General features: G+C 38.8%; 1 protein-coding gene across 3 annotated transcripts in view; it reads right to left on the bottom strand.

Annotated features, from left to right (window-relative positions):
* PRKCE (protein kinase C epsilon) overlaps positions 1–27,758 on the bottom strand; it is a 285,653-nt gene that overhangs the window by 39,107 nt on the left and 218,788 nt on the right. For all 3 annotated transcript variants that reach the window (XR_014226241.1, XM_082276821.1, XM_082276822.1), the window contains exon 11: positions 15,127–15,281. Coding sequence is in view for 2 of the 3 variants with exons in the window: in XM_082276821.1 (XP_082132947.1) it covers positions 15,127–15,281 (155 nt within the window). In the remaining variant the exon portion in view is untranslated. The remainder of the gene's footprint in view (positions 1–15,126; positions 15,282–27,758) is intronic.

The raw sequence follows: 27,758 nt of genomic DNA, 5'->3' as shown, positions 1-27,758 counted from the left end.
TAATTCTTTATTTTTCTCACTTAGGTCACATGGAACTCTCCAGTGCAAAAACTCCCTATATGCACATCCATCAAAAAGCCAGACATCTAATTGCTCTGCTTTGACACACCAAATAAAGGGCTCCAAAGCATTATTATTCTACATTGTTTCAGGCACACAGAGAGAGTATTCTGAAAAAAACCCTAACAAACCAGAAGAAAAGCTGCTACTGTAATCAGACATGATTGAAGGCATTTCCTGTATTTTGCTATCAAACCGGTTGTTTTTTCCATTACATACTAAGTGAACTTTAGTAAGGTCAAAACACCAGAGAAAAACAGGATCAGAGTATCTTTAATCAACTAAAGTTGAGTATTTTTGTCTCTCTCTTTCAGTTGTTTAGCCCTGGATCTTATCCGACATCTCCAAATTTCTTTCTTAAATCACAGATACATAAACCAGGACAGTTTGAATTTATGATTTAGCCAGTTGTTTTCAATGGCATTTAATTTGTTAGCCTTACACTTCCCCTAGCCCAAAGGTTAATCAACCTCATGCTGTGTAACAAGACCAGTATTATTTTAATATGATGTAAGTCCAACAGGGGAGATGGGTTTTCATTCCCAATCACAATGCTGAGCAAAAAAACTTCCCTTGCAGGAAACCTATCGTTTCCACCACGGTGACTACTAAGATCAAGTCTAAGTTCTGAAATTACTTTTAGATGAAAGTCAAAGCTGAGATAGCATAGGTGAATTTGATCCAATCTTGTATAGTGTTATCCCGCTGTCACACTAAATGAAGATTATTTTAAAGTATATAGCCCTCTGTCCTGTGCTCTGACCCTATTATTTTTGAAGAGAAGAAGTCTTTATCTTCCATGAATGCCAGATGACATTTTCCTTGTTAATGTAATACAAATGTCAACACCTGCCTTGGAAATGAGCAGCACCAAGCATATTGTTGACTGATTGAAGAAGGGAAAACCAGGCCGTGCTAAACCCAGCAATTCTACACAGAAAGCTTCTGATGCTTCCAGACACATGGAACTAGTAAGGAAAGAGACTTCAATATGGGTGGTAGGTTGCAACAAGAGCCTAGACCTTTCTCCCAGGGAAAAGGTGACTGTCAAAGATGAGCACAGGCTCATCTTTCACCTAAAAGATGACCAAAGGACTGAGAATCCTGCCATGTGATGAAAGGCTGAGAGAACTGGGCTGTTCAGCCTTCAGAAGAAAAGGCTCAGGGGAGACCTTATCACCATGTTCCAGTATTTAAAAGGAATGAAGAAGTTAGATACTTTTTACACGAAATCACAAGGAAAAGACCATCTATTATTCCTGGAGAGATTCCGATTAGACGCAAGAGGAAAGTTTTTCACAGTGGGAAAAATCAACCATTGAAATAATCTCCCCACGGAAGCGGCGGATCCCCCAACACTGGACACTCTTAAGATTCAGCTGGACAAGGTGCTGGGCCATCTTGTCTAGACTGTGCTTTTAGCAAGAAAGTTTGTATCAGATGGTCCTCGAGGTCCCCTTCCCACCTGATATGCTATCATTCTATGATTCCCAGCAGCTACGAAGAAAACTTGTGTTTTGGTCCAGTTCCTTACCTAAACGAGGAGACCAGGCTGCCTGAACACTGCAATAAGTCTAAGAGCAACCTTATTATCCACATGGTGAACACAGGTGCAAACAGTGAAGGCTACTCACTGCTAATATAGGTTCTCTTCTTAATTACAATAAGGTTGTTTCTTAAAAGAAAACTAATGAAAAGAAGTTGCAATTTCTCAGCGAGGGAACCAGACCGTCAGCATATTCCAAGATGAGAACACACAGCAAAGATGAAGAGCTTGTAAAATATTACAATCTGCTGGTAAAAGCATAAATCTTCTACATCCCCAATAATGCCTATTTTCTGCTTCCATCTGGAATAGAGAGATGCACTGTTAGATTCAGGGGAAAAGTGAAAACACAGCAATGCGGGAAACCTATTTTATAACTTGAACTGGTCTTCTTTTTCTTTCATTCCTTTGGACAAATTCTATATACACACTCTGCAAAATTTAAAGAAGATTTAAAAAAAAAAAAACCAAGAAAATATTTTAGTCTGGCAACCACAACACAGGACATACAACAAAATGGCCAAACTCAGGTGACTGGGAGCATATGCCGAGGAAGTGATTAATGCACCAGCATGAGCCAACATTTTAGTGCCTTTTCTATACTAGCCAATGCCCTCTGCACCTTTAGGAAGCCCAGAAAGTGTAAAGGAGAAGGGCTGCTGAAGACTTTCACATAAAATGTTTCTTTTTATAAAAGAGACCAGTTCATCAGAATCCTTTCCCCTATGCTCCCAAGGGTATCCTTAGCAGGGAGCAAACACAGCTCCCAGCAGTAAGTAGACTCCTGTTAAGCTCCGTATCATGTTTCCATGGAGAAAAATGCTTTCTTATTCAGAAAAGAAAAACTCTGCAGTGAACTTTTATACAGACACTGATTTTTTCCAACCTCACTTTGGTCTTTTTATGGGAAGCATTTCCACAGAGTGGTGCCTGTAATATTACACAGAAAGGACTAAATAAATTATATAGCATAAATGAAATGATGTAACACAGCAAGAATGTTGCTTCTAACAAAATGTTTACTTATATGGAATCACTAGAAGAAAGATTTTAATAATTTTTGCTTCTATTCTGATTTCAGCAGCATAGTTCACATGCCTAAACATGTTTTTAACCTATCACGTGGTCTCAACTTGGGAAGGGTATGTAGGCTCTTCATTTAAAACCTTTCCTAACCCTGCTGTATTTATCAGGGATCAAAACAGCAGCAGCCAACAGCAGTTTAACAGATTTCTGCAGAAATTCTTGTAAAAACTGTGAGTTAAATTTATTTTGCCTTCTAACCTTGTAAAAGCATTCTATTATACAGATAGATTTGTCTGTTTCAAAATTCTGTACAGTTAACAATTTTCTATTATGTTTGATGGAAGATCACTGCAGTGGAGGGATTCTGGCAAAATTAAGAAGAGTATTATTTGTCCATAAAGTATGAAGAAAATGACTGAAAAAATGGGAGTTGCTTGCCCTTATATGTTGATTTATGCATAAAATAAACTCCTTATGCTGCTTCTGGACAGAGGTCATAGAAGCTAATGGTTCAAAATCCAAATCTTGCTTTGATATGTAATTAAAATGGGCTATGTATGTTAATGCAGAGATTTATATTTTATAAGATACTCTTAAAATTACAATTGTGTAGCAAAATCAAATTACTTTTGCTCCCAACTTCTGCCAGAAAGCTGCACAAACATTTGTAGATAATCTTTTCATGTGCAGGAAGTTTCAACTTCAGCAATTTTTCCAATGTAGCTGCTGCAGCCTTCCCCCATCTCCTCCAGAAAACGTGCTTGGGAATGCTACTTTGGCTGTAATGCCAACTTATAATGTCACCACTTAAAATCTACTTATACAAGGCACCCCACGATTTTTAATTAATATGAATGCAATGGAAAGATGACTCATGGGTTACTCATTTGAAATAAAACATGGCATGACTTAGGAAATTTACAGTGTACTCACTTTTGCCAACATCAAGGTTAGGAGAGTGCTATAGCAATTTACCTTCAGCAGTGAAGACAGAGAGACTACCAAGAGAAGCAAACAGTCCAGCCCAATTGCAAGAGAGAGGCAATTCTGAATAAAGATTTGGGAGGCTAAAATATGATTTTAATCTCTAACACTTCGTACTTACTGGGTAGTCACTGCATGTAAATACTAACTTCAGTAGGATTATAATATTAACTACTGGTCAGTGGGGCTGTTCTTGAACAATTTTGTCAACGTGAAAAAAAAGTTATTTTGGGCCGGAGGAATTATCTTTGTAACTTCTGCATGCCCAGCCTCTTCCGAGATCTGCTAACCAGACCATGTTCTGACAAGATCAGAAATTATCCCATAAAGCTCCCAGATAGTTATATGGGCAAAGACTAGCAAGGAACCTAATTATACAGGTTATAAATATTATAAAGTTTAATTAAATTATAATGTACAATAAAGTCTCTTTGCATCCTTCTGACAGCCTTAAACTGAGCACACTGAGTACAATTTAATTCCATTGTAAAACTGCTTTTTTCTTCCAGTGTCAGAAGGAGGTTTTACTGCAAATAAGAGTCATGATTTTTAAAGAAACAGTCTCTTATATGCCAGGTAGTGGCTTTTCTATACCCATGTCATGTCATGGTCACATTTACAACATATTTTTATTATCTATTATCATATTTTTAATTCTAGCTAAAAATGCATGAACAAACAAATCTCTGAGAAAGATTATCAAAATGCTTTTCAAACAGAATGGGAGAGAGGTTGCAGAAGTTGTGCTGTATCTCTAAGACATATACACGATATACTAAACCCAGCATTGCCCAACCCTGAAACAAATAAGGGTATTCGTTTATAGCCTCTGTAACCAATTTATAGTATTGTTTAGTTAAGACTTGATAGTGTAGCAAAAAAAAAAAAAACTAAGGGGCACTGTGATTCTCAACTCATTAAATGATGACACAAAATACTCCATTAGCAATGATTCAGTTCCACCCTTTCACCCTTTAGTGCCCACTCAGCCCCAGACATCAATCCTTCCACAGTCTTCCTACCCTCATAATTCTGTTGCTATAATTAGGCAAACATAACTGTGTTTGACTGCTTTTTAAATGGATGCTATTACACAAGGTGGGCAAGAAACAAACCCCATTATTGTATGTGTTGTGGGCACAGTTTTTTTGGTTTTAGTATAATCTCTCTTGGATTGAGTTTATACAGACAATTGTTTTGCCCTAAGAGCACACATATCTGAGCCAGGTGAGAAAAGTCTCTAGCAATAGTGAGTTATATCAGATTCATCACTGAATTGTCTCTGGCTTTATAAGCTATAGCTCACTAATACCAGTTAATGTTTTGTTGTTATTACTACACAGAGAATTTCCAGGATGCTGTTTCAAAATTTCTTCAAACCCTCTTGCTCATGGACAAAACAACTACTCAATCTGCAGCTGTTTTAGAAATCATGGTGAAATCCTCTTCCTCTTGGGACTTCCACAGAAACCCCAAACTTCTGTCCTACTTTGCGTGCAAGCATACCACTAGCTCTGATCTAGAGCTGACAAAATACCCCCTCCTTTTTCTTTTGTGAATTTTCAAAAGGTGAAAAGAGAACCTGACTAAAAGCAGGGTTGTCCAAAGGGTTTCTCTCTGCTCTGCTTGGGGCATTTCTCACTCAGTGTCTGCAGACATTAGCTTACAGGGTTTTAGCAGAGGCAGCTTCAACAAGCCTGCAGTGGAGTGCCTTTAGCCTTGTGCAAGGCACATGCTGCTGAGCTGCTGCCTACTTTCTTCATGCACAGTCGGAGGATCCTTTTATGCTAGCAGATATTTAAAGACTTTCATATAAATGGGAATCAGAGCCTCTTGATCATAGTTATGGCCTCTCTGGACCCATTACAGATTATCAGCAAATGAACTGGCAGGCATTTGGTATGCCTTTTATATCCTCAGTATACAGTACCATAAACACTTGCTGTCCTCTCACTGGTAGTTAAATTTAGGCAGACACATACTCAGGCAGTTCTTAAGTGCCAATTATTTTTGTTCTACAAGTACACCGTTAGAGCTCTTTCAGATTTATTGATGTTTGAAAGCTTTTAAATATCCATTACCCACTTAACTGACCATAGCAATTCCATCTGACTCATTATTTGTGTTAGAATATATTTAGGCATTTTTTAAATGGGTCTTAGTAGACCATAGGATCTCCCTTGGAAACCCTATAATAAATCAAGTAAATACTTGGTGAAGTGCTATAATGTTTACTTGTGACTACTTAATTTTATCCTTTATATTCCATGTTTTGAACACATGAAGTTCCTCTGTTCAGGTTATTAGTGACCAAGCTTTCTTTGGTTCATTTTTTTGGGTACTGCTTCTGTATTACCCAGTTCATACTAAGGTGCAGCCATGCTGGCTGCTATACTGGCAATCTACTGTTGAAGCTATCCCATCCTCCCCTTCCCTTGAAGGGGCAATCACACACTCTAGCACTGGAATACCTTGTGAAGCATACTTTTACAACTGCCACTGTCAAATCTACACAAAAAAAAAAAAATGCACACAACTGCATGCACTGTTTGCATTTGACAGTGACATTTTCTGTGTCCTCCATACATCAGGAGAAGGAAATTGAAGCCTCGAGGAAAAAGTATACATATGTCAATACCACCATTATTTCTGGCCTCTCACATCTATTTTCTCTCTCTCTCTGCTGTTTTGCAAGATTGACTACTGGAAACAAATTCTCGAAGCAGGAGGCAAGAAGTGAAGACCACAATGTACACACCAAGGGGTGTGTACGTTGTGAGAAGTGCTGCTTGGGCTTCACATAAGCCTCTCTTCTCAAAAGCTGGATGTTACTGTAGAAATTTTTTAAAATCTAAAATATTATACCCCCACCATAAGTGGTCTTGGGGGATTAAAACTCAAATTGGTGGTGAGAGTAAATTGTCTGTCCCTGGAGCCATCCATCCCAAGGTATGTAACAGTGCAGAAACCACACTATTATCTCCCATCTTGGTAAAAGCTGGCCTTGGCATTACTGCTACTCCTGCTTACCCTGCTCCACATCTGCCTACTCCACATGTACTCAATGCTGCTGAGATGATGAAGACTCCTACTTACGATTATTTCTCCTACTGTCTGCTGCTCTGGGGAGCTGCTTGTTCAGGCTCTGTGACACACTGGCAGCCAAGGAGAGGGGCATGAATTACTGCTGGCACAAGAAAGGATTTATTACCACTCTGGCCTTGTTACTCCTCATCTTTCTGCTCACTTTCAGCACTGTCAGGGCCACCAGAGCCATTCTGTTCCCCTTTCTGATTGCCTTGGTTAGACTGTACCTTGTCTGTCCAAGGTCTTTCTGATGTAATCCTACCACTATTTATGCTGGTAGCAGTAGAGACTTTGGTGCACTCCCCAAAGTGCTGGGGTTCTTACTGGCTGTATTTTCTCTGTTTTAGTTTGTTAGGCCTATTTAGTTAACCTCCTGCTGAACAATATTATTTCTGTTTTCTTCCATTTGACTACAAGCTGTCAGGTAAACAGACATTTTTAAAGTTTTCAAAGGATTCAGTGATAACCCAGTTATGTCAGCTTTCGGATTGGCTAAATTCTCATTTTCCACTGCCATTTGCAGTGTTAAGCAAAAGAACATATGGTTTTTAATAACAGTGCCTTCTCAAATGTGAGGGTTTGCTCTTTTAGAATAAACACACTGTGTATATGAGAAGTCAAACCAAGGTCCCAAATCATTCAGGAAGCTGCACAAATCATGCATATGAACAGCCTCACAACCAAAATCAGCCTTTGAGTAGTGCATGCAGGAATGTTTACTGGAGCAGCAGCTAAGTGATAAGCTCTTATATAACAAGGAGGTGGATAAAAGAGGGGGTGGGAAGATGGGCAAAGAGAATAAATGTAAACCTTGAGCCAAAAGTAGCAAGGTTTTGGCCAAAAAACAGAGTTGTATGCAAATGTCTTTACTGAAGGGCATAATCCAAATTTTCTTTTAAGGTTGTTCAGCATTTTTGTCATCACTATTAAAAAAACCTCCCACTAAATAGAGCTCCTTACTTGTTTTCATCTAACATTTTGCATTACTTCCCAGCTTCACAGCCCAGAAAGCCAATTGTACCCTGGGCTGCATCCAAAGCACCATGGGCAGCAAGTCGAGGGAGGGGATTTCATTCCTTTACTCCCCCCTCTGGTGAGACCCCATCTGCAGTGCTGCATCCAGCTCTGGGGTCTCAGCACAGGGAGGACACTGGCCTGCTGGAGAGAGCCCACAGGAGGGCCACCAAGATGGTTAGAAGGATGGGGCACCTCTCCTGTGAGGAAAGGCTGAGGGAACTGGGATTGTGAAGCCTGGAAAAGAGAAGGCTTCAGAATGACATGACTGTGGCTTTCCAGTACCTGAAGGGAGCCTACAAGAAAGATGGAGGGAGACTATTTACAAGAGCATGTAGTGTCAGGACAAGGGGGAATGGCTTTAAACTGCCAGTATTTTTAGATCAGATATTAGGAAGAAATTCTATATCATGAGGGCAGTGAGTCACTGGAATGGGTTGCCCAGTGAAGCTGTGGATGCCCCATCCCTGGAAGTGTTCAAGGCCAGGTTGGATGGGGCTCTGAGCAACCTGGTATAGCAGGAGGTATCCCTGTCCATGGCAGGGGGTTGAAACTAGATGATCTTTAAGGTCCCTTCCAACCCAAGTGATTCTACAGTTCCATTATTCAGTGACTCTTTGTTGAGAGAAGCATCTCAAGAGCACAACAAAATCTTTGTTAGAAGCCTATCACCTCAGAACCACGTTTGTTGTGCACTTCTCTGCATTACTATGAAACTTTGGCAGATGCATTCAACAGCATGCAAAAAGGCAAAGCCTCACCCTTAATGTGACATAGTTTCAACACCACTGCAACTGGGTTATAGAAATATTTTTCATTCCTTGAAGACAAACATAACTGAAGGGCACTGTAAAATTCAATCCTAACTTTTGCCTGTTAGCAGCAGAATTACATGTAGGAAGCACCTTCAGATTTTTAATGCATTGTGAAACAGAAAGCATTCTCTTTCTTCTGTTGGAAAATTGTTTGCAGAGTATGATTTTGTTTGGAGCTGGTGTACATGACTCTGCAGAAACAGCGCCATGTCTCAGCAGTTTAGGAAAACTAATGGGTTTGTCCTGTATCAGTACAGTTCAGTTTCACATGTGCTGCAGCTTTACTGGATTTTTATTTTGTGTATGTTTCTCTGAGTTAAAATCTTCTTATCAAACGTTGAGAGATAACACACATTTCTTCCTGTTATAAAATAAAGACACTAACATCAATCATCTAAAATCAGTGACATTCACCCAGAAATAAATACAAATATGTTCTGTAGCATTTCACTGCTATTATCTGTTGAGAGGCACTGTTGCCCTTTCTACTGAGGGTACCGGAACATGGCTGCCCTCAGAGGAATGTAAACTTGGCATTAACCCTGGCAGATTCCCACTCCCTGCTCACTCTCATTTAACATTAACTCACTTCTATACTGTTATCAGAAGGTAAAGGTCATAGCTTTATTTACACAATACAGCACTATACAAACGGTCATTAAACAAGAAAATCTTGCACCAAATAAACACAAAGCAAAAAAACAATGCTGACCTCTCTACCAAGAACTCGCCCTGGAAGTACCTTGTCATTCCCCAAATAAGGTCAATGGTGCTGGTCTATCCTTCTAAATATTAACTGCCCAGCACTGCCCCCCCACATACCCAACTCCCACACAACAGACAACAACAGCCATTTTTTTATGTTCCAAACCCAGGAGAAATTTAGAAAGCATTCTACTGTTGGCAAGACCATGTGGTTCATATCCTATTCCCACAGCCTTTACTCATCCTTCCACAGCTGGAAACCTTGTCAAAGGCTCTCCTATACGACAGAGACTTTAGCACAATACATAAGCTGGGCAGATGGCAGGGTGGACTCCCTCGGTCCGAATGCCAGAAGCCTGGGAACCAGCCCTCCTTCCTGCTTCTCATCTCCCTCAGCTCCACTCCTCTCCACCCCAGCCCACTGCCTTTTCCTGCAGGGAAGACATCCTGCTTATTTATGCATTTCACAACTGCTGGTCTGCCTAAATCCAGCAAGAAAAAGTGCAAAGAGGGCAGGAGGCCACTGACTAAAATCCCGTTGGAGCTCACATTCAGTTTTGGAAACTAGACCAGGCAGAGCAGAGAGAGCGTGGATGTAGTCCAGGGCTCAAACCCAGCCAGGAGCACTGGTCAGGTGGCGTGGCTTGGGCAGCAGTCCCTGGAGACACTGGGACTCCAGACACACCTGCACAATTCACTCCTTGCTTCCTATTTTTACTGAAGGTGATGGAAATAGTTTGTTGCTCACTTGGGCCAGAAGCAAACTGTAACTTCTCTGTAGCAGACTGCTGCAACAGGCAGTTCATGTGGAGAGGACCTTGTGTTCAGTGTATTCCTGTACTTAGGTGTGAATATGCCAGAGGAGGGTACAAGGGCTTGGCCTCTTTCATGGACCATAGCTAAAGCACCAATTTAACCTTTAAGTATTCTGAGTTGCAATACGATGATTTTTACATACGTAAATCAAAATGCTCCATGTCTAGTTTTGCTTAAAAGAAAAAAGGGGGGGGGGAAGGGAATTTTATTTGGCTGCTGCCACTCAGAAATAACACAGTAAGGTAACTTGGGAGAATGATGACTTTTAACATGTTAACCACTGACCATGCAACATCTTCATCAGTGTAAATATAACTCCTCATTACTCTGCCAAGGTTGCACTGAATCACACAACCACCAATGAAGTCAGACTTTCTAAATAAATGCTCTTATTTCACATAAAAACACACTAATGAAAGTGCTTTTAATTTTAGGTAGTTGTTCTTGCTGAAACACTGGTGTGCGCTGCCCTGATAAACAGGAATGCTGGGGAAACTGATCTAGGGAAAAATTCAGTTAGTGTTCAAACAATATCTTAGGGTAGTTGTGTACAGAAAAAGGCCGAAGGTACTCAAGGATTGGCATCAGCACATTTACATCCACATTTGCTCAATTCAGTGTTAATAAATCCTTCATCACGACCAACACATTAATTACAGAGTGCAGAGAGCCTCAGAAAGCTCCAGCAAGTTACAGGCTGGGTTATTACTTCATATTGTTGAGGAACATAATAACCCATAGTTATGAATAGGACTCCATCATGACCAAGTGCTGCATGATTTGAAGGCAACACCTCACAGATCCGACACTTGAAAGCAAAAAACTTGATCCTACCTTAGTCAACCCAAAGCAGGTGACACTAATTTCCCAGTTAAAATATTTTTCATCCTTTCAGGTGAACCAAAATTGTGTACATTCAGTTTCTTTCTTTTGTGTTTCAGAGAGAGCACTTGAATGATTCGGGAGGATCACAGAGATCAGGCAACACGCAACCACTGAAACAATTCTTACAGTTATTTCCTAAATCATGTAGGAACTGGGGACACCATCACTGATGTTTGCGATGTGGTACCCTGTTCTAGTGCCGACCTTCCTGCCTGGGGGGACAACAGTTCTCTGTAGGTATTTCAGGCCAGAGCAGGTCACTTGTGTCACCTCACTTGAACTCCTACACTGAGAGCAGAGACAGCCACTCAACAGCCCAACAACAGCTGACCTCAGCCCAACAACTGCAAGTGAAACAAGGACATGCCACGTGTACACAGATCTGCAGAAAGTGCACAGGAATATTGAAAATCAGTACAAGAGGAGAGTACAGAACTGACAGTTTCTTAACACACACAGTTTGCTGCATCTTCCCTGCATGAGAATATATACTAATACATTTTATACAGACATAATATATATTAACATATTATGATAACTGACTTTAAATACACCAGACTCCAGGGGCAGGTGACACCAAACATAGTCCACAACCCTTCCTCACCAAGGGCAAACTCCAGTCCAGCTCAAAGGCAAAATCAAAATGAGATTCATAGTCTAGTTCTTAATTCCTGAAGCTCGGATACATTTTTTCAAAGTGGTGCAATTGCAATTGCATAACACAAACAAGGACAAGTGCCAGAAAACGGGATTGAAACTTCTCTAGTGTCTGATTGACTCTACTTGTATTATCAGGCCCCAGCCTGCCATGTGCCTGAATAGCTGAATGCCAGATGAGAGGGAAGGTGGCAGGGATAATGTAAACAGTTTTATTAAGCTGTTGAAGTGTTTCTGATACAACAGTAACATTGCACCTTTAAAAAATGTTACAATGAAAATTATCCTCAAGTTTATCTATCATACGAGATGCATTCACTAATGCAAAATCTTTATATATAAAAGTTGTGGGGTTCATCTTTATTTCCAACATTAACCCAATAAACATAAGGAAGATAAACATAACGAAGATATATGTTAATTCCAGTGAGCACACCGGTAATTGGACAAGTCTAGGAACAACTGTTGGGCCAGCTGCAAAGATGTGAACTCAGAGAATAATTTCTATTGCCAAACAGGGACCTGGCTTTCTCTTTGAACTTCAGGGGAAATGAGGATAAACTAGTTATTATAAAAGATGATCATTTAGTATCATCATAGCACTTTCCAAAAACCTAACCAACAAGCCAAAGCATGAGCTAAAGCTAGTTATTTACTTCCAAAAATATAACTTTGTTTAGCTCCACACAAATACTTCCACATACAAGACTGAAAAAAGATCAGAAGGTATAGTAGCTATTTTGAAACCTACATTTCCATCAAACATCTTAATTTATTTATATATTCCCCACTTTCCTTGAAGTAGTGCCCACACAAGCAGCATTTCCCACTTTGGCGAATAACCATTAATTTCACACCACAATGTTTTTTCTAGAAATATAATTATACAGAAGACAAGTATTCTTTATTAAACTATCTGAAGGCATGTTAGGTAGTTAAGACTGCTAGCTAGTCAGGAGGAAAGGTTGTTTTATTTTCTTTTTTTTCTTTCCCTTTTCTTTCCTTGTTTGCCAGCTAATAAGAGCTCTGGAGATGTAAAGAGTGACTTGATCCCAACGCATTTTTAACATTGTAGTAAATGATGCAGTGAGGTATGGAATAATTAGGCTGAAACCGTTCTGTGCAAGACAACTATTCTTACATATGCTTGACATAAACAAATGCATTCTCCCAGGGCCTGGCACATTGTGAATGAATTGTGACATTTTCTTATGATGAATTATTTTAAAATAATCTCTAACTTCTTCCTTCTACTGTATTTTACAGCATAACTGGGATGTACATTTTACAAATATTTGAACTCCTAGTATCCCACAGTTTGGAAAACCAATTATTTTTACAGACATAGCTATGTCAAGATCCAAAAGCCTATGTAAAAAAAACCCAAAAAAACCAAAAACTGAATCTGTTCTTATTTCTTCCTGTTGCTTTTAATAGCTTATGCTTTCATCCTACAACTCACATTCTCTTGTGTCTTCTGCTCGCACACTCAGCATAACACTCCATTTACAAGTTCAGTGTCATACTCTTACATGCATGTCAGACATGTCAGCATAGTGTCTGAATCAGAAGTTGTGAGTGCCCTGTGAAGTTTAAATGATGAAACATTTTTGTCTCAGAATGACATTCCTCTTGTGATGGAAGCGTTCTGCTGAAGAAGCCATAGAAAGAACACAGGCACATGAAGCGATTCAATGCATCCAGCTAAGAGCCAACACACAGAAGAAGCTATATACAGAACAAGGGAAAAGAGGTAGGAAAGAAAGGGTAGAGAGAGAAGAGGATGTGTGTTAAGGGATGGGAGCAGAGAAAGATTGGGGGGGGGGCGGTGAATGAATGCATGCTCATATAAAGAAGGGAGATGTAATTTTATACCAGTTCTTTCTTGCTGGCTCACAGAAATCATTAAACTGACTGCTAATTACAAGGGGTCTACCTCCAGTTTCCAGGAAGAGGAAACTAGCCCAAGTATTTCATGGAAACAAATCCTCAAAATCCTTCACTTTTCAAAGTGCCAAGCTTGTCTATTCCCCTTATGACAGATACTTATGAATTCTGAGGTTTCCACATTCTATTATGTGAATGTACAAATACCTAGGTTTGGAAGTAAATGCAGACAATGAATAGGAAATATGATACGGGCAGGAAAGGTAAGAAATGTGTTGGATCTTCTGCACTTGAAAACAAACCCATGTGAAGTGTCAGGGCCAATAGTACAACCCAGTATGCAAACATCATACCAGCGTTAATAAAAGATGGAGATTAAGAGCTGCAGCTAGCAAAGATTTTTATAAAGAAAACTAGATTTTTGATGAAAGGACCACTTTCAAAGAGATTTACTTTCCTCAGAAGCTGTGATGTTCTGCTGTTTGCTATATCTCTGGAAAGGAGACGCCTTTGAGAAATTTCCCTTTGAATCCCTTTGTATGTGGGAAAGCCAATTGCTTCTAATGGAACTTACCACTCAGCCCTGGTTCCTAAACATTTAATATTCCTTTCTCAGTTTCTAGTACTATTAAGACCTGCCTTTACATGAATCCAGGGATATTACAAATTCCATATCCTCATCTTGATGTTTCTCCTCGTGAAATTTGAGACTATCTGCCCCTCAGATCATTACCTCAAATCAAAACTGATAACCTGAAAGAGGGTAGGAATACCAAGGGAGAAAACAGAGGTCAGTTAGATCTTAAGAACTCAGAGGTTTTACTAGACACAGGACAGATTTATACTACAAAACCGGTTAAGCATGCTGCTTGTGAAAGCCCAAATTTATCACAAGCAATAACAGGCTGCTAAAAACAAATAAAAACAGAGAGGAAGCGTGAAATGACAAGATAAAGGATTTAATAAACACATTAACATCAGGGTGAAATTTTTCAAAGCGAATCCTTACTTTTAATAATAAAGCCTATCCCTAAATGCATTCTTCATCCCAGCACAACAAAGTGCACTTCTTGTGTGTGTGTGTGCATGGATGTTGAAGATTAGAGACGGGGGCCAGTGAGGGAGGTTCAAATAGATGCAGGGCACTTGAAAGCAAATCAGAATTTGTCTCCGAAGAGCCACTTCCTGCTGGTGACTAAGCCTTCACCCAAACAGTCAAGAGGAAGGGGCATAAGCAAAGCATTGCAAACTACCATCCTGATTGTATGGGAGTGGAGACAACTCAGACAAACAAACTCAGGAAGTGGCAGGGAGTTAGAAACCGAGAGGAAAATCTATGGCACAGAGAGGAAAGTGAAGAGATTGCACCGATCTGCAGAAAGGTCACCTCTGGGCTGCATTGTGCCAAGCTTTCTCAAACCCACTTTATTTGGACTACAACACAAAACTGGCACACACAGCTGGCGACTGCTGCAGAGGCTATTCAAATGTTAACATTCTCAATGATAAACAGCCAAAAAAAAGTTCTGTGTAAGCAAATAGGAACAAACAACTAATCTAAAACTGGTTGCCAAGAGACAGAGGATTTCAGCCAAAACCATCCCGAAGCCCCAAGAATACTTTATTTTTGATCAAAAAAAGTACCTGTAGATGACACCATGTTGGTGAAGAAACATGAGTGCTGATGTGACCTCTGCAGCATAAAAGCGGGATCGAGGCTCGTCAAATTTGCGTGAGCGCTGGATTTGAAACATTAGGTCTCCTCCATTTACGTATTCCATGACGAAAAAGAGCCGGTCCTGAAATTAATTAAACAGTGGTATTTAGCTAAGTTCTTTTAGTGGCTTAAAAAACTGTTTGAAGCTACACATGAGGTGACTGGAGCATTTACATCAAGAAATAAAAGGAACCAATGCTACGATTCTGAAAAAGGAGACAACCAAAATCCCCCAAATCTAAAGAAAATGAGATGAGTCTCAAAGTGAGAAATGAGAAAAAGGCAATCAAAATAGTGTATTAAACAACAGACACACAAACTTCCACACATCAACAAATACATATGGAATTATAATCAATGCCATATAATAATAGAGATACTTAAGTGATGTTTCTTTCATAACTTAGCGATAACCATGAAAAGATAAGTCAATTTTATCGACTATTATTATTATTATTTCAATCTCCTTCTTTCTTCACTTCTCTCTTACCAGTTACTTTGTCTGCAAAGCATCTTCTCCAAATAATGTAAAAATTATTTAGAATTGTTAAGCTATAGAAAGCAGTGCTGCTGATCTCAAACACTTATATGTGTTTTTTTTAATTGCTTCAAACTTTCATAATGAAATAGGATTGTATTATTATAATATGTATCAGGTTCTTTTTATTTTCTTCTAATGCTTATCACTTCCCTGTTCAAGCTTTCAAGCCTATTTCCATGATGGAGGACTAGAAACAAACTTTCCTTGAGAACAGCAACTGAGATTCTCAGGCAGTCATACGATTAACCCAAAAGTTAAGCACATGTTGAAATAGCCAGAACTGAAAATATCAGTAAACTAAAGATGTGCTTGGCCTCTTGAACCATTTATTATGTAAACTGGCAATGCAGGTGAAGGCATAAGGAAAGAAATGACACACACCCACTTGATATAATATAGATCCTAATTTTTTAAGTGTTTCTTACAAATTTTCCTATTTTTCCCTAGTCTGTACTAATACCCCTAAATCTTCAACTCCTTGCCCGCTCACCCTTGGTGAATGGCTACTTCACATTCTTTATTTCCTTACTGTTAATGATCTACAGCTATATGCACATGAGTTTAGTTAGAGGTGGAGGTAATCCTGATGTGATGTGACAAAGACATTTCTTTCCCTGGTCACATGATTCACAGGTGTGTGAGCATGGGACTTCACCCCTCTGCAGCTCTGATGTCACACTGCAGTTTGGCTCTAGTTCCTAGTGCCTGGTGTGCTGGGTTGAAGAAAAGGAGACAAGATGTGACATTGCTTTGGACAAGGAAAAACAACAGAAGATTGAAGTTTAGTTAACCTCCCCCTAGTGAATCCAAGCCTGCAGATTACATAGTTTATACATATGAATCCAGGAATTCATAGATGTTTGTCGTTTGTCCTTAATCATCTACTCTATGACTCAGACTCTGAGCATAGCACTTAAAAACACCCTTAAACTTAAGTGTGTGCATTAATCCTGCTCATTAAGGCCTGAATGTTGTACTTATCAGGGATGCTTCCTGGAGGAGGCTAGAAATGTTTGTCTGACTTTTTGCTGATTACAGAAAGAGGATGCAGAAAAAAACTTTGTGCCTTTCCTCCTGCATCTTGGGAACACAGAGACTGCCAGACTGGATGAAATTTGGAAAGCCAGGTGAACTGGCATTCTTGGTAAAACATTGCTAATGACTTTGGTTCATTTTTCACCATTTTTCTTACTATCCCCTAGGAAGGAAAACCTCCTGAAGAATAGCATCAAAGTTTCTGGCTGCATCATACACTCAAAAGAGCATGGATTCAGAGCCATGTGTTTGTTCTTTTTGTAATGCTCAGTACTGCTGATATGAAATGCTCAAAATCATAGTGCAGACCTTCTGACATTAGTGTAGGGTTTAACTATAACCCTTTTTGCTTCTTTAAGCAAAAATATGGGTCCTGGTGCTGTCTGTCTGATTTATCTTCAGAACCAGTAAGAATTACAGAATTATATTAAGAATTATATTAAGAATAATAAGAATATAAGGAATTACATCTTTTAAAAGAAAATCTGATAGTTCTCAGGTGGTCTCAGGATTTCAGAAGCTAGAGCTCAAGGATAACCTCAATACAGTCAGTTTTGTGATGAAGCCAGTCAAAAGCATAGCTGTACTGCTACTGGAATATACCGTAAGAGGATACGACATCCCTAAGAAGAAGATGTGGGCACTGTCCTTTGTTAGGCTTCTCACTGCTGCACCACAGACTGGGTATCTCTGAAGAGCAGTTTCAAGCATCCCTTTGCAGGTCTTTGCCTAAGATTCTCTCGCATGGACACAGTTCAGTGTTTCAAGCACAAAACCCATTGGACTGCAGGCTGAGGAGAGCACGACTAACACTTGGCGAAAATAACTTCTAACACTTGCTGAAATTGAGCTTTCTTACATTGCTATTTTAACCTTTCTAAAGTCAACAGTCTGGACTTGAGTGGGCTCAACAAGGAAAACGAAGCTGCAATTCCCATTCTCCTGAGCAGCCATACTCATTCCCAACGTTGCTATCATTTTGCTGCATCTGTGTGACAAGTGGAAAGCAAACAATGCTGATGCGAAGTGACGGTGCTGTGCCTTACAGCTGTGACTCCCAAATGGTGACCCTCAACTTGTCATTGAGCTGGGAGCTGCTGCTCCCAACAGTGATAACACCAGAAAAAGGTGGATTTACACAATTGTATAATGAGGGCCATCTCCTAACATGTCAGGATGGATACACATTTTTTTGTTCTCATATTAAATACTCTGTGCTTGATCCAAACAGAGCCAATGCTTTTTGTGACACTCATTAAATGCCTAATTGCTGATTATAAATGTCAGAAATTGTGTTTAGTTAAAGCTTCAAGTTCTTTTATTGTAGTCCAGTCTTTTTTAGGTCACTTATGGTTTAGCTACCTGAAAATTTAACCTGGACTCTTTAGCAGAGTATCATGTCACCAGACAGTCTGAACAAAAGGTTTAGCAGTATTCCCTGAGCTGGACACAGCTATCTGTCAATTATCTATCTATCTATCTATCTATCTATCTATCTATCTATCCTCTTTCATATCTTCCTTGTTGTGCACATCCCATTCTCAGTTTGAGAGGGTATTTCTGACAGATTCTACAGCTTACTTGACAACCTCATCAAAAGTATACCTACTAAAAGCTGAATTAACAGCTCAGTAACTGAATTTGCTCTGGTATTGAATTCTTCTGCTACACATCTGTATTTCAAGTCACTTTTCCAGTTTTCCTCAGTAAATATTTCAGTTGTCTAGTGAAAATTCCCAGAAAAAAAAAAAGTTTGTAAGTTCTGTTCTCTCTTTACAGTGAGTCTGGGAAAGCCCACTAGCATGGAGTAAACAGTAAGATGCACAACATGCACAAACACAGCAGACTAGAATTTCAACATTAGAAGGTGTCATCTTTTTTTGATGAAATATATTCAGTCCCTATGGAAACTACTTTCTTAAAAGCACTCTCTGGTCTTTCTTTTTGGTCAGGACAATGATGTGATTATCTGAGACTCATATTTACTTGAAAAGAAGATGCAAGAGAAGAAAGAATATTTTATGAATAGGAGCTGAGATTGGCAAGTCTATATATTTTATTTCCATAACCTCAACAACAACAGACACACTACTTTGATTTTTGCACTCAAACTTTTTTCCCTATCTTTCATCAAAGGTTAATGTTCAAAATACAGGCTCCCAACCCTCTGACTCCTTCCTTTCTGTCATAATGTGAGCACACACACAGAGTGACCCAATGAGACCTCAGAGTTCAATGCAGAGGATGAAATCCTCCCACAGGTAGTGAAATAACTGTATTATTCCTGATTATATGTATCTTGGTACATGTATCACCAGGAGTTATTAAAATGTTGAAGTATGAGAATATAAAGAGAACACCCTTAAAAATTATACATTAAGGGACAATGCAGCGTTTACTCAGTTAAAAATGAGGTACAAGGTATGACTTCATTATCAATTGTGTTCCAAGAGAAAATTGAATGGGTATGGTTTGGACTGCATTATTTTTGAACTTTGTTTTCATAACATTTGGGAAGTATGTTTTGATGAATAAAATAAATGTAAAGCAGTCCTGGGAACTCTTTAATTACATAAACTGAAATAAAAGACAAAATCACAAAGACATTACAAATTAGTCCTCTCTTGGCACCTATAAAGCAAAAATAGTACTGCAAAGAAAGCTAATATGTTTTCTGAAGTAAAGTAAACTAATATGTTTTCTGAAGTAATTTGATTCTGTTTCAGGGTTTATTTTAGCCCTTAATCATACCTGCTTTTCCTCGAATTTCTCAAAAGATATGGTTGAATGAGAATACCTAAAATAACAAATGGAAAGAAAAGCAGAGCAGAGTGCACAGCTAAGAGATTTCGAAAGAAAACTGGGTATGAAATAAACAGAATAGAAATCAAAACAAAAGAAGTCCAACTCTGTATTTCCATAGGATTTTTCTGACCATAAATGTAACTCCTATATTGGAATGCATAATGCCTGTTTTAATATCTCTATGATTTGAGTCTCACCTCCCAACTTCCTTAATTGAGAGTCTCCTGCATGCTCTGTGTCATCAAAACTGGACACCAAAAGCAACCTCAGTCTTCGTTCTTATCCCTGTATGGAGAAGTAGGCTTACTAGTTAAACTAGAAATCTTGTTTCATCTCTCTAATTCCACTCCTCTAATTTTGTCTCAGTTTAATTTTTCATCCTTCTTGACATTCGAAATAGCCACCCCTTGATCTACAGTAAGTCCTTCTAACCAATACTTCACACTTCATTGTGATTATTGTAAAGCATATTGTAAAGCATTCTCCGATTTTCAGCTTTATTTATATTTTTTTGTTTATATCTGACTAAGTATTTCATGCACTCCCTGCCACTTTATATTTACTTGGGTTTAGATGTTATGAATTTCACTGGATAGACGTTCTTTTTTTTCTTTTAGAATAATGTACATGGTTTTAATTGGGAAAAGGAGGGGAGATTTCCAGAAACATCAATAGCAATAAAATCTAAGGACATAACAGAGTCAATCCAGCTCCTCTTTGTGGAGGTGTGATTAATGACCAAGACCTTCCTACTAGTTAGACTAGATAATCTTGCCAATCAGTTCTGATTTAACAGATGACACTATACAGTCTATTAGTTGTTTAGACATGGAATAATACCATTGTTAAGGAACAAGCTTCTACGCAAACCCTGTATGAAAGGTTAGGCATAGAAAGACTTTGATGTATTGTTTACATTAATTATTGTGTAGATCTTAAAAGACTTTTTAAAAATTGTTATCAGTCATTAACCTGTCTGTCCTTCGTTTGTTTTCCAATTAAAATCTCATTAACATTAAATTGCAGTCTAAAGACAATCCACTGATAGACATAAAACCATGTACAATTATCACTTCAATCTGAAGAACAGAAACTTTTTTTTCCCTTTCAAATGAGTCCTAACAGCTGGGGGACCCAATATGCAGTTCAACATAGCCTCATCACTGAAACATTACAAAACAAAAATAAATCGTGCAATCTGTCTCCCAGTGTCAAAACAGAGCTGTGCATCCATGGCACAAGTCGGAGAACAAATCTTTCCACTACTGTTTTTTGTCCCCCAGTTCAACTTTTACAATACTTAAAATCATTCAGGAAAGGCAGTGAACATGGACTCAAGCAAAATTCACAATTGATAAATCTTAGCGGCCTACTCCAACAACCATCTTTTCCTTATATTTTCATACAATTGGCTGTGAATAAATTCTTCCTGCTGGCTGTGAATAAATTCTTCCTGATTCTCACTAGTTCCCTAAACTAAGTTCTTTTTATGAATACAGATTTTTCCTCCCAGTTTCAGAAAGTTGTATTTGAATTAGATTTCTTCAGAGGCCCCTGAAAGTATCAAGGAAACTAATATGTGTATTAAATATAGGTAATGTAAATTAGTTCACATTCTAGTAGAGTACTGTTACATAATGGAATATGTTTAGCCACTAAAATTGTTGCAAAACAAAAGTCAAAGATACAACTTTTATTGCTCAAGAAGTCAGGTAAATGTATCACCTTGGTATGCTCTGTAAGCTGATATTTTACTCATGTCATGCATGTATGGAATTCTTCTTCAACTAATACAAAACGGTGATTACTTAACTCTATTTAAACAGGATGCTCAAACAGTTTATTTAAAATTACCTAAAACTACAGCAACTGTCCCACCCCTCAGAACTTAAATAAACATTTCCTGCTTCTGATGGAAATTGCACAGGCATACTGTACACAAAACTATGTGCAAACCTTCACCACCCTGAGACGAAGACTAACCAGAAGGGCAGATTCATTTTCCACAATCCCAGCATTAGGAGGGAAAAATATAAATCCAAGAGAAAAACCAGGTACAACACTAGAGAACAACAAGAAGCTCTCTCATGTTCTTGTGATTCCTTTTTGAAGTTCACAGTAACAATCTCCAACAGGACACTACGACAGGTTATCTGTCTCTGATTGCAGTGTTTATAATCGGGGCTAATTGTGTTGTTTTTCCTGTTCTGTACCAGGGCTTTCAAGGAGTTCCAAATAAGAAGGGGACAATTTCTACGAATCCCATATTTCTTAGAATAAATGATCTGTACTGATCTGTACATAAGAGGAACTGCTATCTTAAATTTCCCATGAGATACCCGCATCTTTCACTTAACACAAAATGCACATGTTCAGATTTGTATTAGAGGATTTTTTTGTCAGGTGGACACTCCAAATTTCTCTCAAGCTGGTGAATACTATTACAGTTAGGGCTTATTGCTCAGTTTTACTCAGCTTTGCGCAGTATTTAATTTCAAATTCATTTTTTGCCCTTGAAAGAATTGCCTCAAAGTTAAAACTTAGACCAGAGAGAATCAGAGAACCACATAAAACTGGATAAAGAAGTCTTGCAAGGTCATCTAGCTTATTCCACAGCTGACAGGCAGGATCAGCTGTACCTAACCCAAGGGGAACTAACCTTTTCAATGCTGCAAGGCAGTCTCTGGACACCATAAGCCAGAGATCTAAATCTGTGAACCTGAACGGCCCTGCTGAGTAGACTCAATTTGGCCCACAAAGAGCTAGAAGCAGGAGCCTCTGCTATTCTGGTCTGCCAGAGGGCAAATGGGTTTGTCTGCATTCCACTGCAGCCAAGCCTCATTTCTGCCAGAAATGCCCTGCTCCCTTCTCAGTCCCCTTGTCAGCAGCAAAAGACGGTAGTTAATAGTATTCCTTGAACATACTCTGCCTCGCAGGTCAGAAAATTGTATCAGTTACTGAAAATAAACTGATCTTCTCCTAAAAATCACCACTGATAAGCAGCCCTTCACCTCCTCTGGCAGTCTGTTTCAGTATTTATAGAAGATACCACTGGAAATCTTTCACTGCTGCAAATCATTTGCATTACTTCTTATTCTAATCTTACTCAAAGTATCAATTCCTAGCTGTGCTGGAAGTTATATAATACCTCCAGAGAAACAATTCTGTGCTTTCCACCTTTGTTTCTTATAAAAAGAACCAGTTACTTTTCTTGATTTTACAAAATTGATTACACAATATTCCTATTCTGTTTGTAGAGACCTCAGATATTATGTTAGTTGAGAGCTTGTGGCATAAAAAACACTTCTAAAGTCTTGAGAATGGTTTCAAATGTAGCTGGCCTTGAGACACTCAAAAATCCCTCTCTACCCCATCATACCATACCATGTGAATGGACAGAAAAAGCTACAAATCAAATGCAATTAGCTTTCAAACAGTGCTTTCAAATTCAGTACAGAGATTCTCAAATCCTTTACAGTGTCTTACTGTAAAGACTTGCCTTGCAGCATGTACTCAGCTGTGAGTTGTATGCCATAAAAGAATCCTGGTATGCCATTTTTGTCATGGGAGACTCATGTTGCCTCCCTATGGAATATCAATGGATGCTGGAACAAATTTTTTTTGGTTTTCATGCCCATAACACATCCCATAGTACTATTCAGCAAGGAAAATGTGGCTAGTATTATGTATCTTGAGATAAATTGGCTGGCTTGGGTGGGGGACTTACTACGTGCAAGCAGTAGGTCACAGAACCAGGGAAGTAACAAGTTAATGATTCAAAGCAGGAAACATTATCCAGGACCTCATGGACATCACCTATTCTTTGCAAGAAAGTTCAAGGGATCATTAACTTTTACCTAGACTGGCACTCAAGAAGAAAGTTTTATTTAATGGCAGTTCCAAAGACATATCCAGCAATACTCTAAAACTGTCCAAAATGAAGAGAAGCCAGCCTGTCCCAAATTCATAGAGAGTGAAAAAAATGTGCCATTTGTTTATCACCTCAGCACTAACACTTCTAGAAATTGTTTCAATTGTTGAAAGACTCTAATCCCACATGACTCTGGCAAGCAAAATTCACTGCCGTTGACATCACTTGTGAAATGAACAGGTCTTCAACTGTACCAGAGATGCTGGAATATGAGCAAGCATGGCTATGAGTAAAAACTATACTCTAGACTCTGCAACCATCAATCATATATTGCTCAGAATAACAGATTAACATTACCTCCCTCACACAGACCTTTTTCCTGAGCAATTTATGAACACCTGATCTTGAATACAGTCTTCCTACAGTTTTCTCAGATAATGAATTTTGTCAGATTATTATCTGGACCGAATTTACTATGCATTGGATTAGCTGGTGTATCAGGCTCACACTAGGTCTAGTAAAAAGAAAACATCATCCAAAATTTAATTAATCCTGTTTTTTTAAAAAATATATGAAATTTAGAGTAATTCAATGTAGCACAGAAATAGCAGGTGGAGAGCTGTCAGCTGGCTCTCCTCCATAGAGCTCTCATTTTACTCACTGAGAATATGACATAAAATTCTAGCTCTGAGTTGCCTGAATAGACAAAAATTTCATATAAAGACCCTAAAATATTCTCATCTGAGTGCAAATATGTTCAATGTTTTACCTCCTTCCTGTTTTAAATTAAGAAGAATTAAAATTTTGGTTGTTGTTGTTCTTGGTCACTGATGGATATTATACCTCCTCCCCATGTGAATGTTTTCTATGTGACACCTATAAAATAATATTGTATCTAATTTTCTGACACAGTATCTACAGGGCTTAGGGGTGAGAGTCTCTTTAGCTCAAATAGGGTTTAGATCAGGATTAAATTTTGAATGCTGTAATATGTGGAATTTATTAGCCAAGGGCATGCAATGAAAATGCTGAACTAATTATGTGCATTTGCATTTCATCAGCTCAATCCCCCAGCTTCCAACCTTAGACATGAACTGACACAAAAAACCTTCTAAATTTGGGAAAATCTTCAACCCCAAATTATCCTGGAGGGGTATGTGTTGTGTTGTCACTGGATTTTTCTGGGAGCTGGGGCAAACCTTTCAGTGTGGCCCCAACTGCATTGTTGGTAGCTGTGAGCTCCACGGTGAGCTCAGGGAAGGAGCACTCCCTGGGTAGCAACCCTGCTCCCTGCCTGCCCCCTGAAAGCCCAAGCTCCACGAGCAAGGACCCCAGAAGGGTCCCAGCTGGTGTAATACAGTTCTTGCGCCCTTCCTCTCATATAAGGGAGAAACACAACTGGAATCCTCTGCAGAAATGGTGTGGTTTGTAGTTGTAGTCACTTCAAAAGGGGTATCAAGTAGGAAAAGCTTCTCAGGCCATTTCCCTAATACCTTCATTTGATGACAGATAAGCTGAGAAAAGCGCCTTTTATGAAATTCTTTGATCTCATCTTCTTTTGGTGTTGTTTGGAAAAAAGAACTGTTCTGGTGAGATAATTTTAAAGACCTCTCATTTAATGGCCTGATGCACATGGCGGAAAATTATATCAAGCCTGCAAAATGTCATTATGCAGAAAATGTTACAATGTGCAGGCAGCTATTAATATTCCTTTGTTCTGATTCTTATAGGAAAAATATAAACACTGTCTTCCAAATAGAACTAACTTTAAAGTTTTTGAAGGCACCTCAAAACTTCTAAGAACAACTTTTAACCTGCTTATATTCTACCAGGGAGCTTAGATAGAGATGGCACATGTCATAGGTGTCTCCTCAGCCCCTAGGCTGGCTCTGGTACCTTCCTTGTCTTTGCAATTCCTGTTTTCTTACACTGTTTGGGCATCTAGTTTATGTCTTCGAGCACACAAGGAAACATCAGATGCTACAAAAGTAATAGGGAACACTCTGGGGAACACAGCCAGTTGGTCCAGCAGCGGTGACATCAGAAGGAAAAGGAACCCAGTTAAGGAAGATAATGAAAATGACAGGACAAAATACTCATCCGGCAATGAATTTCTCAGAAATTATCCAGTATTGTGAAAAAAACCCAACCAGAAGTAATCAGCTGAGTGGGCAAGTTCTTATGTCACAGCCATGATACGCTGCTAACAGAGCTCTTTGTTTCCAGGAATGCAATCAGCTGACTGAAAGGCAGAAGCCATCTTCTCAGATTTATGCACAACTGCCAGTTGTGATCCTAGAGGAATCTACAATGACTTTACCAATGAGTTACTTGTATACAAGCTATCAAAACTGTCTGCTGAGAAATGACTTCCAGTCACATACCTCAGGACCAGGCATACTGAACCAAAAGGGGCAGACTACAGCAGAAATACGTGAGCATATTTTATATTTACGTTTCTCAGTTTACGTGTTCGGAATTTGTTAGAAAAGAAAGCATGAATGTATAGGTATTGCCTCTCTCCCCATGCAAGAACAAATTCTTGCCATTGCACCAGACCGTGAAAGAGTTTTCATGCATTACAGAATTTAGCACTGAGAAAACCTGCTGCTTTTTCTAGCTCAGAACTCTACTTGCCCATGAACACTGTAGAACACATTGGACACTATAGAGGGAAAGAAGGCAAAACCAACAGGCATAAAAAGTTATTCAAACATTTGATATGTTATCCTGTAAGTTAACTTGCCTAATAGGAACTTGATTCGAACAATAGTGCATTTGCTAATAAAGAAGTAAACCAGAATTCTCCAAAAGCTTTTAAACTTCTTTTCCTCTAATGTGGAAATGAGTGTTAGAAAAACTGTGCTGCAGCAGGGCCAGCTTCCTTACATACTGCCTAGATATTCCATTTATGATGCTCTATGTGTTACAGAGACATTTGCTACCAGATATTCTTTCTTAAATTGTTATTTCAGCCAAAGTAGAAAAAGAGGTATGGTGAAAAGACTGGTTCTTCCTCCACAGATGATTTTTTTTCCTGAGAAAGAATAACCAAATGAAACTAGGAAAATGAAGTATGAGCATCAAAGAGAGGGTTTTTACCAGTTTTTCAGTACAAGCTTCTTATTCTAATAATTTCACAGTCTGTACAAGTTATTCATAATTAGTGTTTCCATCCTTTGCATGTTCCTCATACCTCCTTACTCTTGCAACCAACTCAATCACTTTGCACTAAGGACGAAATCCCATCATTATTCACTGATGCACCCAGAAGAACACAGTATTTTGTATTCAGCAATTTTACACAAGTTAGAGTGCAATAAAACATTCTCTGGTCTTGTTTTAGAACTTGATTTTCTAACTTTTGTACATTACAGCAGGCCACTGACTCCGACAGGACCCTTTGTGAGATTAAGTGTTAAGGAATTGACTTATACTTTTAGAAAGTTTGTGATGAGGGAGGACAGGGAATCCTGTGCTCCTTTCAAAAGACAGATGAATGAAGTCTTTGGCAACATAAAGATACTCAGTAGCAGAGAAACAGCTCTTCTGTATTATGTGAAGCGTTTCAGTCATGTTCCCACGTACTTAAAAATGAAGGTCAGCCAGTGACAACAGTTGGTTCTAGCTTGACAACACAGCAAGAAACTTCTATTGCACTGTGATCGTCCAGATGGAAAATTTATATGAGATACTGTCATATCAGTTCACAAACTATGCCCTGGATGCCAGAAATAACTAAAAGTCTAGAGTTTACTTGAACATTATGTTCTGAATAGAAAAAGTAGCTGCATTTGTACTAACAAAACCTTCCTGAGGGTTTTAAGTTACTTAAAATGAGACATTAGCATTGAGTAACCATGTCTCCGCTCACATGAAAAAAAACCCAGCAGAGTTTGTTTTGCTGTTTTTACCAAAGAGACTTTCTTTTTGGGAACTTGGCTAAGCCAAAACAAAGTAATTATGACAGCAAAAATAAGGGTGTTGCTTTCCTGATGTAAGTTAAGAGATGTTTCCATTCAGAAATGTCTAATTCCAGATTTTTATTCAGGACCCCTCTTTTCTTACAAGTATTGACTCGTAGTACTCTGACAGGCATATTAACATGCTGATGCTTATTTCCTCAAACTTAAGCTCAGTCCTTCACACTGGACATATCAAACAAAAATGTTCACCTCAAATATATATTATTATTAATTGTCATAAAATGCCATAACAAGACCAACTTTCTGCTGATACTGCACTTAGTAATACAGCCTGAAAGCTTCTCTGCACCCGTACTTGGTATATGCCAGTAAGGGATAGAA

This window comes from Coloeus monedula, assembly GCF_965178545.1.
Source record: "Coloeus monedula genome assembly, chromosome: 2".
Classification (NCBI taxonomy): domain Eukaryota; kingdom Metazoa; phylum Chordata; class Aves; order Passeriformes; family Corvidae; genus Coloeus; species Coloeus monedula.
The sequence above is the reverse complement of the archived record's forward strand: the minus strand, read 5'-3'. Positions and strand labels throughout refer to the sequence as shown.